Source organism: Lynx canadensis, chromosome B2 (assembly GCF_007474595.2).
Source record: "Lynx canadensis isolate LIC74 chromosome B2, mLynCan4.pri.v2, whole genome shotgun sequence".
NCBI classification, from domain to species: domain Eukaryota; kingdom Metazoa; phylum Chordata; class Mammalia; order Carnivora; family Felidae; genus Lynx; species Lynx canadensis.
The window spans coordinates 75,138,346-75,153,446 of NC_044307.1; the positions used below are offsets into that span (position 1 = coordinate 75,138,346).

At 37.8% G+C, this 15,101-nt stretch overlaps 2 protein-coding genes across 8 annotated transcripts in view; one reads left to right on the plus strand and one right to left on the minus strand.

Moving 5' to 3' along the window:
* Positions 1–300, minus strand: part of UBE3D (ubiquitin protein ligase E3D) — a 158,549-nt gene extending 158,249 nt beyond the window's left edge. Inside the window, exon 1 of the mRNA XM_030315905.1 lies at positions 197–300. Coding sequence (XP_030171765.1) covers positions 197–234 — 38 coding nt within the window. The 5' untranslated portion in view covers positions 235–300. The remainder of the gene's footprint in view (positions 1–196) is intronic.
* The window catches only part of DOP1A (DOP1 leucine zipper like protein A), a 113,214-nt gene that overhangs the window by 237 nt on the left and 97,876 nt on the right, over positions 1–15,101 (plus strand). The window lies entirely within an intron of this gene.

Sequence of the window (15,101 nt, forward strand, 5' to 3'; positions counted from 1 at the left end):
CCGCCTGGAGCTCGGAAGCCGGCCGGTCGCCCTCTGGTTTCCGGAGAGGCGCGAGCTGCGCGGGGATCGGCGGCCCGGGGCTAGGCGGAGGCTCGAGGGCGGCCCCAAGGCAGTGGGGCCTCCTGCGCGGGGGCCCAGCGGTGCGCAAGGTTGGGGGTGGAGGTCGCACCTGTGCGATAAAGGCGCACGGACTAACCTCTTTGTTGGTGGAATCCAGGCTTCGTGCCTTCTCATTCATCTGGTGGGTTCTTTTAAGATTGAGGAGACACGAATGCCAGCTATAGTTAAGGTTCCATGTGGGGGTTGGAAAGGAGTGCAGAAGTTTTTTAGAGGAAGTCAGGTTAGTCATAAGGAAGTTGTTAACTATTATCACCTTTGATTCTCAAGCCTTTTAAAGTTGCAGCATAACAATAGTTACTTGTTCGGTCTCTTCCATTCTTCACTCCTACCCGGAGGGGGGAGTGGCACACAACGATACTTATTTAAAGCTGGAAGAATTGTGTTTCTGAACACTATAATGTATAGTTCTAAGGAGTTTGAGAACTATATTGTGATAATCTGATTTGGAGACTATAGTTAAAGCAATGAAAACATTTTTTTGATAATTACAAAAAAGATAGGAAACTAAGTGTTTGCCTGACAAATAAGCTCAGAATTGTTCAAAGACAGAAATCTCTCAATTTTGACGTCCTTGGCTCCCTTCTACACAGACAGAAGATCTAGAATGTTATCATGGATAGCATATGTTGACATTATATGCTAAGAAATTCACCATCTCATAACATAGTGATTTAGTTGCGCTAAATTATAACAAGAGTAAACTAAAACCAGTTGGAGTACAAATGCTTTATTTTAGTGATCACTTTAAGCTGCTACTCCAAATGAAATCATTCCCCATTAGTACCAAACAATAGTAAATTTCCAGGTGGGCCTAGTTATTAAGGAAATCAGGTCTTGAAGGAAGAATTAAAAATGCCTAAGTGAGTACACAAATCAGAAAATGTGACACCATAACCAGAATGTTAAACGTAAATTAAATGTTTGACTATATAGAGTTTAAAGAGTCTTATTTTGTAGTTAAAGTAGTGGGAAGAGCGATGGCCTAGGAATTAAAGATTTTGTTCAAATCCTTTGTTCTCCTAAAGAAATGTTATCTCTCTAATCAGTTTTGTCATCTGTAAGGTAATTTCATAAGATCAAAATTTTCCAAACTGATGTCTCCCTTTGAACACTCTTCTCAATCCATCAATAGCCTTACTGCCCCAAAACATTGTTCCATGGCAAATGATTTAGGGGCGCATTGGTTAAATCAGTTTTAACTTCTGATTTGCTTTTAACTGCAGGATTTCTCAAAACCTTTACTACTATGCTCATATGCATATAAATCTTCGGGGGAAGGTTATCAAAGCATTTTCTAAACTTACCTGGCCAGAAAGCCTATTTTCTCTCTCTCTTTTTTTTTAATTATTGTCACATTGGCTTCCGTACAACACCCAGTGCTCATCCCAACAAGTGCCCTCTTCAGTGCCCATCACCCAGTTTCCTCTCTCCCCCACTCCCCCATCAACCCTCAGTTTGTTCTCTGTATTTAAGAGTCTCTTGTGGTTTGGCCAACCTGTTAACATTAGAAATATAATTACATAGAATACCAATTTGAAAATTACTATACAGATCTTCTTCAACTTATAGGGTTGTGTCCCTGTAAACGCATCATAAATTGAAAATACCATAATTTGAAAATGCGTTTAATACATTTAACGTATGTTAAAAATGCCCAGTGTACAAGGGGCACCTGGGTGTCTCAGTCAGTTAGGCATCTTTGGCTCAGGTCATGATCTCGCAGTTCGTGGGTTTGAGCCCCCATCAGGTTCTGTGCTGATAGCATGGGAGCCTAGAGCCTGCTTCAGATTGTGTCTCCCTCTTTCCCTGCCCCTCCCCAGTTGCCCTCTGTCTCTCTATCAGTATACTTACATTGACCTACAGTTGGGCAAAATTAACACAAAGCACATTTTATTATAAAAGTTTTGAATATCTCATGTAATTTATTGACTACTATGCTAAATGAAAAAGAGAATAATTGTGTGGATAAAGAATGGTTGTAAGTATATCAGTGGTTTGCCATCATGATTGTGTGACTGGGAGCTGTGACTTGCTGCCACTGTGAAAAATTATAAATCAGACTCTAATAAGATGGGACTGCCTATACCTGAGCTGCGTCTTCTTTCAACTCTAAAATTCCCTACGTTGTGCTTTTTATTTAGCTTTCAGTTTAAGCTTTCTGGGGCATGAAGATCTAGTGACAAGTCATTGGTATAACAAAAGGCTTATATTTTCCTTAATAAAATATTAAAGATGCACATAAGTTTCTATGTACTTTAATGCTTTAATTTATGGCAGAAGATTATCTTTTTCTGGTCTCTTGATGCTTTTCTTGAATCATAATTCATGTTTTGAATTTAATTTTATGGTTAAGTCATTGATTTTATTAAGAATGGCATTATAAAGTTCCAACAAGACTTGTTGACAATGACATTTTTTTTTTTTTTTACTGTGATTGAGTTCCCTCGCTAGTCATGAGTTCTTAAACTATGAAATGTAATAAAAGCCATTGGAAATGTTCTTAATCATTAATAACTAATTTTAAGAGCTTAGATCACTAGGGTTCAAGGTTAAAACATAAATTCTAAGGTAGTCTTTTCTGAGTTGCTTACAAACAGGATGTAAGTGTTGAATGCAGTCTTAAATTATTTTGCTAAATTCTGTCAGGTGTCACTAGCACACAGTGTGGCTACTTTAACTGATACTTTGTTAGGAATGATTACTATTAATGTGCTCCTTTGTTTGAGGGGGTCAGGAGGTAAGCCTTAATTCAGGTAAATTTTCTCTATGAAATGCAACTGTCAAGAAGTAAATAGCTGCAGTTTTTGTTTAATGGCTTACCGGCTTGCTGCTGCTGTTGTTGTTATTTTGTGGTTTTGGTTTGGTGTGTGTGGGTGTGTGTTTTGGTGTTTTGTTTTGTTTTTTTTTTACAATTTTTTTTAGGCTGTCTCCACATCAGTGTGGGGCTCGAACTCACAACCCTGAGATGAAGAGTCGCAAACTCTACCTACTGAGTCAGCCAGGTGCACCATAGTTCACAGTTTTTATTGAAAATTTATGATATGAAAATAAGTACTTTTGATTCCCTTGTCTTTATTTTTTTTTTTTTTTAATTTTTTTTTTTTCAACGTTTATTTATTTTTGGGACAGAGAGAGACAGAGCACGAACGGGGGAGGGGCAGAGAGAGAGGGAGACACAGAATCAGAAACAGGCTCCAGGCTCCGAGCCATCAGCCCAGAGCCCGACGCGGGGCTCGAACTCACGGACCGCGAGATCGTGACCTGGCTGAAGTCGGACGCTTAACCGACTGCGCCACCCAGGCGCCCCGATTCCCTTGTCTTTAAATGGTGATGTCCATTTTCTCTGTGTTGTATTTACCTATTTACCTCTCCTCCAAGCTATTCCAAGCCTAAAATATCAATGATTTTTTTTTTTTTATTGCACAGGTCAAAGACATTGTATCAAATTTAAGAAAAAATTTACATATAATGTGCATTCATTTTGTGTGTACATTGTATACACGCCCAGGTAACCAGCACAATCAAGGTTTGGAACAGGTCACCACTTAGGCCTGTATTGTTAGGTTTTTGCTTCCTCCAAACACATGCTGTCCCTGTCTTGGCATGTCTACATCATACTACCCTCGCTCCAATGCCACCTTGTCTGTGGATCTTTTTTTTTGATTACCTCATTTTGAAGTAATTCTCTTCTGACTTTCCTGTTAGCATTTATCATTCTTGTCTATCCTTAATGGCGAAACCAATGGCACGTTCATAGTAGGCACTTGTATTATTTGTTGACCAAATGGTGAGTGTAGTATTTCTCGAACTTCAGTCATTTTTTCTATCTTCAGAACTTTGGCCATATCTGCATACTTCCTGTATACTTATTTTCTTTGTATGCATGTAGTTATTAACATAATTTTAAAGAAAACTTGAAATAACCACCATAAATAGAAAGTAGGGGTGTGTCTGGGTGACTCTGTTAGTTAAGCATCGGACTTCGGCTCAGGTCATGATCTCACAGTTTGTGAGTTCAAGCCCCGCATCAGGCTCTGTGCAGAGCCTGCTTTGAGTTCGGTGTCTCCCTCTCTCTCTGCCCCTGCCTCACCCCTGCTCACCCTCTGTCTTTCTCAAAAATAAATAAACATTTAAAAAATTTTAAATAAAAAGTAGGTATCGCTTGCCATAAACAGAAGGTAGACATAAAGATGAAAATAATGGAAACAAAAGTGTTGTTAAATTCTAGAAAGTATTGGCCATTGAACACCGTTCTTTGTTTAAAGGAGAGATAAGCAAGAATTAGAGGTGTTGATAACATTCTGCCATCAATCTGAGAACTTCCTGATGCAGTCAGGAACTGCAAGAGAATGAAGAGGGAATAAATCCCTCACTGATTCAGTGTCAGCCCATTACTTGGACCCCATAAAATCTCACATCTGATTGGTGGCCAAAATTTGGGGAGATAGTGGATTCATCAGGGCCTGAATTCTTTAGAATTTGATCTGTGGAAGAATTTGGAAATATAGCCTCAATTGCAGATTAAAAGGTGTACTAGAGTTTGAGTTAACTTCAAAAAATAATTTAAAAATTTATGATCATTACTGAATTAGGTAAGTTTCTATTTTTTGTCCAAAAAATGTCTTTAATGTTACTAATGTTACTTTCATAGATAAAACACCCACCTTTTTAAACTAGTACCTTAGCTGTAAGATAAACCTTTGAATATAAAGAAATAAATCTAAATCTAAAAGTCAGTGATAGCCTTTAAATGACAAAGTGATGAGTGTTGATTCAGGAGTGATGAAATGATACTATGTTTATCTGGCAATAGCTCCTATAAGCATGGATGAGGTAATAAACTTAATATAATACCTTCTTCACTTCTTCTTCTCTTCGCTTTTTAAGTTTGAGCTAGATTTTAGTATTTCCATCCTACAGAAGACATTTCTAGACTTTTTTTTCTTCTGAGGCAATGAAAAATTCTCCTCTCTTATGGAAAGAATTTAATGTGAACAGACAGAAAAAATAAATTCCCTACTCTTGTTCTGTAAAATACATCCTGTATTTCAACTTGCTGTGGTTATTTTTAGGCTTACATTGGTAGTATGAGCTTCATGTTTAAATTACCATTATTTTGTGTTCACAAACCAAGAGTTCGGGTAAATAGATCATTTAGTTTGGTGTTACTGATTTCCAAAAGCCAATTTACCTAAATGGTAACACTTAGTTTATCAGTATACACAATAATTTGCTACTCAACCAGAGGTCACATTGCTGTTAATCTCAGGTTCTGGGATACAACCTCCATTTGGAAGTAAGAAAAGAGCCCTGTGGATGAATAGTCTTTATTTCATAAAAGAGATTTCACCCAAACAAGTAGTTTATTTCCTATGTCTCTACTAGAAAATCAGTATAGAAGCAATGCAGATAAACTCTTAGCACTTGAAAGTAATACTGACTATAATCAGAAGAACTATAAAAGCACAGCAGTCCTTTAAATTATACAGGTAAATAACCTTACGTTTCCATTTGCTTTTGTTTGTGCTGTATCAGCTACTTGAAACTCTTAGGATATGTGTTATGATCAATCAAATTTTCCATATAGCTGGAACTCTTGTTTATTATATACCACAAATGCCATCCCAGTCTGCTATGATATTTTCTGCTTGTCTTCAGCATGATGCACTTTGCCCAGTGGCTTTTCGTATACACTTAACACATGTCCTACAATATCTTGATTTTAAAATTTCCTGGACAGTTTTTCTCCTGAGGAAAAATATAGAATGTAGTACTTGATTTAAAGTTAGTGTCTGTCATTTTGGAAGAAAAATAAATATTAAGCGACTTCTATTTTGTATACCAGCAATTCCATAAATGTTACCAACCAGTTGATCAGGAGTCTACTCTTAAGCCTGAGTGAAGGGTTCTAGCAACACGATTATTTTTTTCTTTTGTTTTATTTATTTTTTGAGAGAGAGTGCACACGTGTGCAAGCTGGGAGGGGCAGAAAGCAAGGGGGACAGAGGATCTGAAGCAGGCTCTGCACTGACAGCAGGGAGCCCAGTGTGGGGCTCAAACTCACGAACCATGAAATCATGACCTGAGCTGAAGTCAGGCACTTAACAGACTGAGCCACCCAGGTGCCCCCAAGATGATTATTTTTATGGCACCTGTCATTTTATTAGAAGGTGTCCCAAGCGTCCCTGATGTTAGTGATTTGAGGTTGCGTGTTAGTTTTATGTGATGCGATAACTACTGTTTTTATTAGGTCTTTTAAGTTATAGAGCATGGATTGTTGATGGATTCCTTCACTTTGCCAAAGGTTTTTATTTTGATGTAGTCCCAGTATTTTCTTTCCATTGCCAGTAGAAACACATCTAGAAAAATGTTGCTGTGTCCAGTGTCAGAAATTACTACCTGTGTTCTCTTCTAGGATTTTTATGGTTTTAGGTCTTTAGTCCATTTTATTTTTGTGTATGGTATTAGAAAGTGGTCCAGTTTCATTCTCTTACATATAGTTATCACGTTTTCCCAGCACCATTTATTGAAGAAACCTTCCCTCATTGTCTATTCGTGCCTGTTTTGTTACAGATTGATTAACCATATAAACATGGGTTTAATTCTGGGCTCTCTGTTCTGTTTCATTGATCTATGTGTCTGTTTTTATGCCAGTACTGTACTGTTTTTATTACTAGAGCTTTGTAGTATATCTTGAAATTTAGAATTGTGATACCTCCAACTTTATATCAGTAAGGGGTTAATATCCAAAATATATAAAGAATTATACAACTCAACACCAAAAAAACCCCATACAATCCAATGAAAAAACGGTCAGAAGATCTGAATAGATTGTTGTTCAAAGAAGACGTACAGATGGGCAACAGACACATGAAAAGATGCTCAACATCAATCATCAGGGAAACACAAATCAAAACCACAATGAGATATCACCTTACACCTGCCAGAATGGCTAAAATAAAAAAGACAAATAACACTGTTGGTGAGGATGTGGAGAAAAAGGAATCCCTGTGTACTATTGGTGGGAATGCATATGGGTATAACCACTGTGGAAAACAGTGTGGAGGTCTCTCAAAAATTAAAAACACAAATACTATATGATCTAGTAATTACACTACTGTGTATTTACCAAACAAATGAAAACACTAACTTGAAAAGATATATGCACCCTATGTTTATTGCAGCATTTTTTATAACAGTCAAGATATGGAAGCATCCTAAGTCCACTGATCATTGGATAAGGAAGATGTGGTGCATAATACACACACGATGGAAAATTATGTGGCCTTTGTCTTTTTGCAACAACATGGATAGACCAATAAAGGGTATTATGCTAAGTGAAATAAGTCAGGCTGAAAAAGATAAATATCCTATGATTTCACTCATGTGGAATCAAAAGAAACAAATGAACGAGCAAACAAAAACCAGAATCAGACCTACAGAGAACTGATGGTTGCAGGAGTGGTGGGGGTGGGAGAATGGTAAAATAGGTAAAGGGGAGTGGAGATGTAGGCTTCCAGTTGTGGAATGAACAAATCACTGGAATAAAAGGCACACCATGAGGAATATAGTCAATGATATTGTAGCAGTGTTGTGTGATGACAGGTGGTGGCTACATTTGTGGTCAGCACACCGTAATGTGTAAACTTGTCAAATACCTGAAACTAATGTAACATTGTGTGTCAGCTGTACTTAAATTGTTTTGGGGTGCCTGGGTGGCTCGGTAGGTTAGGCGACCGACTTCAGCTCAGGTCATACCTTGCAGTCTGTGGGTTCAGGCCCTGCATTGGGCTCTGTGCTGACAGTTCAGATCCTGGAAGCTGCTTCAGATTCTGTGTCTCCCTGTCTCTCTGCCCCTTCCTCGCTCGCACTCTGTCTCTCTCAAAAAGAAATAAACATTAAAAATTTTTTTAATTGTTTGAAATAAAAGAGGAAAATATTTTGAGAATAAACTTTTTAGTCATCTATGGCAGCACAGATTATCCCAAAACATAGTGACTTAAAACAATAAAACCTCTCAGTTTCTTTCAGAAGGATTTGAGGGAGCAGTTTGGCTGTGAGGTTCTGACTTCAGTTTTGTGAGGTTGCAGTCAGATGTTGGCCTGAACTGCTGTCATCTTTAGGTTTGATTGGGGTTGGAGAAACCCTTTCCAAAGTGGGTCACTCACATACTAGCAAGTTGTTGCAGGCTGTTGAAGGGAGGCCTGAGTTTCTCTCTGGAGGGCAACTTGAAGTGTCCTTATCACATAAGGCTAGGTTGCCCCAGAATGAGTGATCCAAGAGATATCACATAGACCAGCAGTGATTTTGTGTAAGAGGTGTGACTATATAACAGTATGAATATCAGGAGTTGAGGATCATTGGAGGTCATCCTGGAAGCTAGCTACCACACGAATGTATAAAGAATTACAGCTCAGCAACAAAAAGACAACCAATTAAACAAGGAAAGACTTAAATAGACATTTCTCCAAAGATTATATACAAATGGCCAAAGCATATGAAAAGGTTTTCAGCATCATTGATTATTAGAGAAATGCAAGTCAAAGCTGTGTTGAGATACCACCTCACACCCATTTGAATGGCTACTATCAAAAAACTGAAGCGTGTTGGCAAGGATGTGGAGAAATTAGAAGCCTTCTGCAATGTTGGTAGAAATGTAAAATGGGCAATCCCTATCAAAATAACACCAACATTCTTCACAGAGCTAGAACAAACAATCCTAACATTTGTATGGAACCAGAAAGACCCCAAATAGCTAATGCAATCCTCCAAAAGAAAACCAAAGCTGAAGGCATCCCAATTCTGGGACTTCAAGCTGTATTACAAAGCTCTAATCATCAAGACAGTATGGTACTGGCACAAAAACAGATACATAGACCAATGGACTAGAGAACCCAGAAATGGACCCACAGATGCATGGCCAACTAATCTTTGACAAAGCAAGAAAGAGTATCTGATGGAAAAAAGACAGTCTCTTTAGTAAATGGTGCTGGGAGAACTGGACAGCAATGTGTGAAGAATGAACCTGGGCCATTGTCTTACACCGTACACAAAAATAAACTCAAAACAGGTGAAAGACCTAAATGTAAGATAGCCATCAAGATCCTAGAGGAGAAAGCAGGTAACAACCTCTCGGACCTTGGCTGCAGCAACTTCTTACTTGACATGTCTCTGGAGGCAAGAGAAATAAAAGCAAAAATGAACTATTGGGACCTCATCAAGATAAAAAGCTCCTGCACAGCAAAGGAAACCGTCAACAAAACTAAAAGGCAACTGACAGAAAGGGAGAAGATATTTGCAGATGACATTTCAGATAAAGGGTTAGTATCCAAAAATCTATAAAGAACTTATCAACCTCAACACCCAAAAAACAAATAATCCAGTAAAGAAATTGGCAAAAGACACTAATAGACACTTTTCTAAAGAAGATATCCAGATGGCTAAACATGGAAAAATGTTCAACATCACTCATCATCAGGGAAATACAAATCAAAACCACAATGAGATACCACCTTACACCGTCAGAATGGCTAACATTAACAACTCAGGCAACAACAGATGTTGGCGAGGATGCAGAGAAAGAGGAACCCTTTTGCACTGCTGGTGGGAATACAAACTGGTGCGGCCACTCTGGAGAACAGTATGGAGGTTCCTCAAGAAATTAAAAATAGAACTACCCTTCAACCCAGCATTTGCACTACTAGACATTTTATCCAAAGGATACAGGAGTGCTCATTCGAAGGGGCACATGCACACCAGTGTTTACAGCAGCACTATCGACAATAGCCAAAGTATGGAAAGAGTCCAAGTGTCCGTCGACTGGTGAATGGATAAAGATGTGGTGTGTATGTGTGTGTGTATATATACAAATATACATAATGGGATATTACTCGGCAATCAAAAAGAATGAAGTCTTGCCATTTGCGGAACATGGATGGAACTAGAGTGTATTATGCTAAGCGAAGTAAGTCAGAGAAACAAGTATCACATGATTTCACTCATGTGGAATTTAAGATACAATACAGATGAACATAAGGAAAGGGAAGCAAAAGTAATATAAAAACAGAGAGGGAGACAAACCTTAAGAGACTCAAAAACAATAAATTGAGGATTGCTAGCAGGGTGTTGGGTGGGGGCATGAGCTAAATGGGCGAGGGGCATTAAGGAGTATACTTGGGATGAGCACTGGGTGTTATATGTAAGTGATGAATCACTAAATTCTATTTGTGAAATTATTATTACACTATATGTTAACTAACTTGGATTTAAGTTTAAAAATGAGTAAAATACAATGACTTTGAAGGAAAAAAATGTAAAGTGGTACAGCTGCTATGGAAAACAGTATGGTGGTTCCTCTTAAAAACAGAACTGCCATATGGTCCAGCATTCCCACTTCTGAGTATGTATTCAAAAGAATTGAAAACAGGATCCTGAAGAGATATTTGCACACTCAAGTTCACAGCAGCACTACTCACAATAGCGTAGAGGTAGAAACAAGGTAAATGTCTCTGAACAGGTGAATAGATAAATATATATCTACATGGAATATTATTTAACAAAAAGGAAGGAAATCCTCTCACATGCTACAACATGGATGAACCTTAAGGATGTTATGTTAGGTGAAATAAACCAGTCACAAAAAAGACAAAATACTTTATGGTTCCCCTTACATGAAGTATCTGAAGTAGTCAGATTAGTTAGAAGTACAAAATGGGGCGCCTGGGTGGCGCAGTCGGTTAAGCGTCCGACTTCAGCCAGGTCACGATCTCGCGGTCCGTGAGTTCGAGCCCCGCGTCAGGCTCTGGGCTGATGGCTCAGAGCCTGGAGCCTGTTTCCGATTCTGTGTCTCCCTCTCTCTCTGCCCCTCCCCAATTCATGCTCTGTCTCTCTCTGTCCTAAAAATAAATAAAAACGTTGAAAAAAAAAATTTAAAAAAAAGAAGTACAAAGTAAAATGGTGGTTGCCAGAAGCTGGGGAAGAGGGAAAAGAAGAGTTGATTTTTAATGTGTATAAAGTTTCAGTTTTGCAAAACGAAAATATTCTGGAAGTAAATTGCACAATGTGAATACACTTAACACTATACACTTAAAAATGGTTAATTTTGTATGTTTTTACTGCAACTGAAAAAAGATAAATGACATGAAACTTTTAGCAACATGAAGCATATATGCATTTTAAAATGCTAGGGGATTCTGGGTGGTCAGTCATTTAAGTGTCCAGCTCTTGATTTTGGCTTAGGTCATGATCTCAGGGTTGTAAGATCAAGCCTTGTGCTGTTGACGCAGAGTCTGCTTGAGATTCTGTCTCTCCCTCTCTCTCTGCCCCTCCCCTGCTTGTGTGCTTTCTCTCTCTCAAGATAGATAAAATAGACATTTTTTTAAAAATGCTATTCTGTAATGAAAGCCATGTTTCTAAATATTGGAGAAGGGGCTGATTAAAGAATGAGCCTAAAGGGGTTGAATCAGAAGATGTACTCTCTCAGTTGGTAGAATATGCAACTGTTGATTTTACGGTCATGAGTTCAAGCCCCAGCTTGGGCATAAAGCTTACTTTAAAAAAAAAAAAAAAAAAAAGAAGAAGATATCATACAGAGTCATAGCATTTTGAATATAGTTTGATAGGAAAATTTGAAATGATGAAAGAGAGAATGGGGCATACCCAGAAAAGAAAGAGCACATACAAAGGCCCTGAGGTAGGAGGTGGCAGCAAGTTTTGTACAGTTGGCTAGTGTTAAAAAAAAAATATATATATATATATATATTATATATATATATATAATATATATATATGCAATGATGCTTGTTAAAGATGGTAAGGCCAACTTCATTAAGGATCATCCTGATAGATATAGGGACCACTGCAATGGGGTTTGGCAGTGGAGGAGAGAAATTGGTCTCTGCTCTGAATACAGCATGGGCAAGTGTTGGTTTGTAACCTCCTCAGAACCTATATCTAAAATCTGAAACCCAACCCTGTCTATAGAGAGAAGGGAGAGACAGAACAAAGAGGGCAACCATTCCAGATTTGTAAGTGGCAAGTTTAATAAGTGAGGGAATTTACATATAGGGCTTGTCTTGGGTGGCCTTAAAACAAGTAGATCTCCACACTCACTCACCTGCCAGAATCTTAAAAATTTATATAGAGACCTTAACTGGGTTCGGTCACGTACCCAGTTCAGGTAGCCCCCACACCATATTTCTATCTATGCTTAGATGAGCTTCTGGAAGCAGGAAAGGCAAACAGAACACACATCCTAAGGACAGAAGAGGAAGTGGGTGCTTTATAAAAAAGTTTCTAATTTAGAAAAGCCCCTAATCCAACATGGATCTTCACATCAGTCTTGGGCATCCTTAATTTAAGGACAACCTCGCCTATAATTCTATTTGGAGATGTACGACCCATCCTGCAATACCTTTCCAGGATTAATCCCACTTGAGACTATATTTTTACTTTTTTTGAAATTGTTTTCTCAGGGGAGTAGATTGTGTTCCTGTACATACTGAGTAGAATGCCCCTTTCACTGGGGTCATTTATTGGAATAGAATCACTGTTTTACATATAACCAGACAAAACCCTTTAATACTAGAATTTATAGTTATTTTGCCTTATACTTTAACCTACACACTTTCAGTATTGAGCAGTGACATAGGTTTGGGGTATTCAGTGTTCAGCTCTGGTCCTTGTCCTTAAGCCAACATCTAGAAGGAACGACAGAAATGTATGTACTTATATTATTATGGTGTTTTTATATATTTTGAGAGAGGGCATGCAAAGTGAGGGAAGAAGCAGAGAGAGAGGGAAGAGAGAATTCTGTGCCATCAGCACAGAGCCCAATGTAGGGCTCGATCCCATGAACCATGAGATCGTGACCTGAGCTGAAATGAAGAGTTGGATGCTTAACCAGCTGAGCCACCCAGGTGCTGCTATTATGATATAAGAAAATAAGTGGAATAGGAAAAGAACAGGGTCTAAAAACTGGATAAAGAGTCAAGAGAAGCTATATAATCTGAACAGGTTTTTGAAAAATTGGGTAAGAGAGGAGAGGTAGGATAGGTCAGGCAGAAGAATTAAGAGTTGTGGGGAAAAGTTCAAAAAGATAATGATTGTGAACCAGGCCCAGTGGTCAGCCTGCCAGAGTTCTTCCCAGTTCCTCCTCTTAACTCTGTGTGAAATATCAAACACCAGAATGTTCATATGTACATGGCTGTGTGAGCAAACTTGAAGATTACATGAGATAATTTGTGTAAAAGGCTTAGCATGGTACCTACCACAGAGTGATTACGAAGTCAGTGTGAGCTGCTGTCAGATCATCATCATCATCTTGAATAATGTATGGGCAGTGCTTACTTGGCTGCTATGCTTTGGGAGCAGGATGTTATCTTTAACTCAAGGGCATATGTTTAGTTTCATTATTATACCTTTTAACTATTTGATCCTTAAGAAAGAATCCTAGCTACCTATTAACGGATTATTTTAGGTTGTAATACGTGCTCACACTGTTCTATTTTCTAAATTACTTTTCTTCATGATGCTTATGTGTCACACAAAATCAGCGATTAAAGCTAGAAGGAATCTTTAGTTATAATTTTTATAGAATTCAAACTGTTTCTAACAGATGGATAATTTTTTATATGTTGATTAATTTTACTCTCTTTTTTCCAAGTAAATAAAATTTGCTGTTTGTCATCTTGGCAGAATTATGAGATTTTTGATTTTTCATATCTTGGGTTTTATTTTTATGATTTTCATTGAGATTAAAAGTGAAAATATAAATATCTAACTGTCAGAATTTTCTTCAACTAGAGATTTGCATCTAATTAATTTTAAAAGATTTGACCTCTAGGAGTATCATATTTAATGGATTTCCTTTTCAGTCCTAGAAAAGGACATTCTAGAGTGACATTGTCCACATTTAAGTAGTTACACTAAATAAGGATGCTAAAACTGAGCTAATATTTTAAAATGTAACTAGATAGAGCAAATTTTTAATAGGTGTTTTTGTGAGAATCTTCCAATTTTTTAAAGTACTATTAAGTACTTTAATATGACCATATGAATATAGTCTGTTTGAAGGGAATGAGGTCAAGTGTGACTGTAGTGTTTAAAAAATAGAACTGTAGCTTTGCTCTTTTCTCCAGATTTCTCAGGAAAGAAAAAAAGCAAATGGTTTGTGAGCAGTGTTTACATTTATAGATTCATTTATTCAAAACCTATTTGAGGGCCTACTTGTAGGGGCTGCTCATACAAGTCCAATAAGGCTTCTAACTTCATGGCATTTGCATTGCAATAAGGGAATGTAGATTTAAAAAACAAGCAAATAATAGGAAATTTCAGTCCGAAATAGTGCTAGGAAGGAAATAATATGATATTCTAGAATAGATGTTCAGATTGTGGGCTTGGCGTAGGCCACTTGAGATCGACTGTTCAAAAAAGTCTTTTCTGAGGGTTTGATATTACTTGGAGGATGGGAAGGAATTTGCCACACAGAGTTGACCTTTGAGCTTTTGGGTGCAGAGAATAGCAAATACAAAACGCCCTACAGTGCAAAAAATGTTGGTGTATTTAGTGTGGATATTCCCATAATGACTTAATATGATTTTAAAAGATCTATAGCTTCTCTGTGGAGGATAGATTATAAGGGTTTAAGAATAGAAGCAGACCTTAACCAGGATAATAGAAAATGAAAAGTGACGTTTTGTATACGTTTAGGATATGTTTGTTAACAAATGCTGTTTGAAACTATAGGACTAGAGGAGATAACTCTAGAGAAGAGGTGAGAGTTCCTGATTGAGCCTGGAAGTAGTTCAACATTTAAAAAAAAATAATAAAGTGAAATTTGAATAGGGGCGCCTGGGTGGCTCAGTTGGTTAAGTGTCCAACTTCGGCTTATGTCATGATCTCAGGGTTTATGGGCTGGAGCCTGCTTCCGATTCTGTGTCCCCTGACTCTCTGCTCCTTCCCTACTCACACTCTCTCTCTTT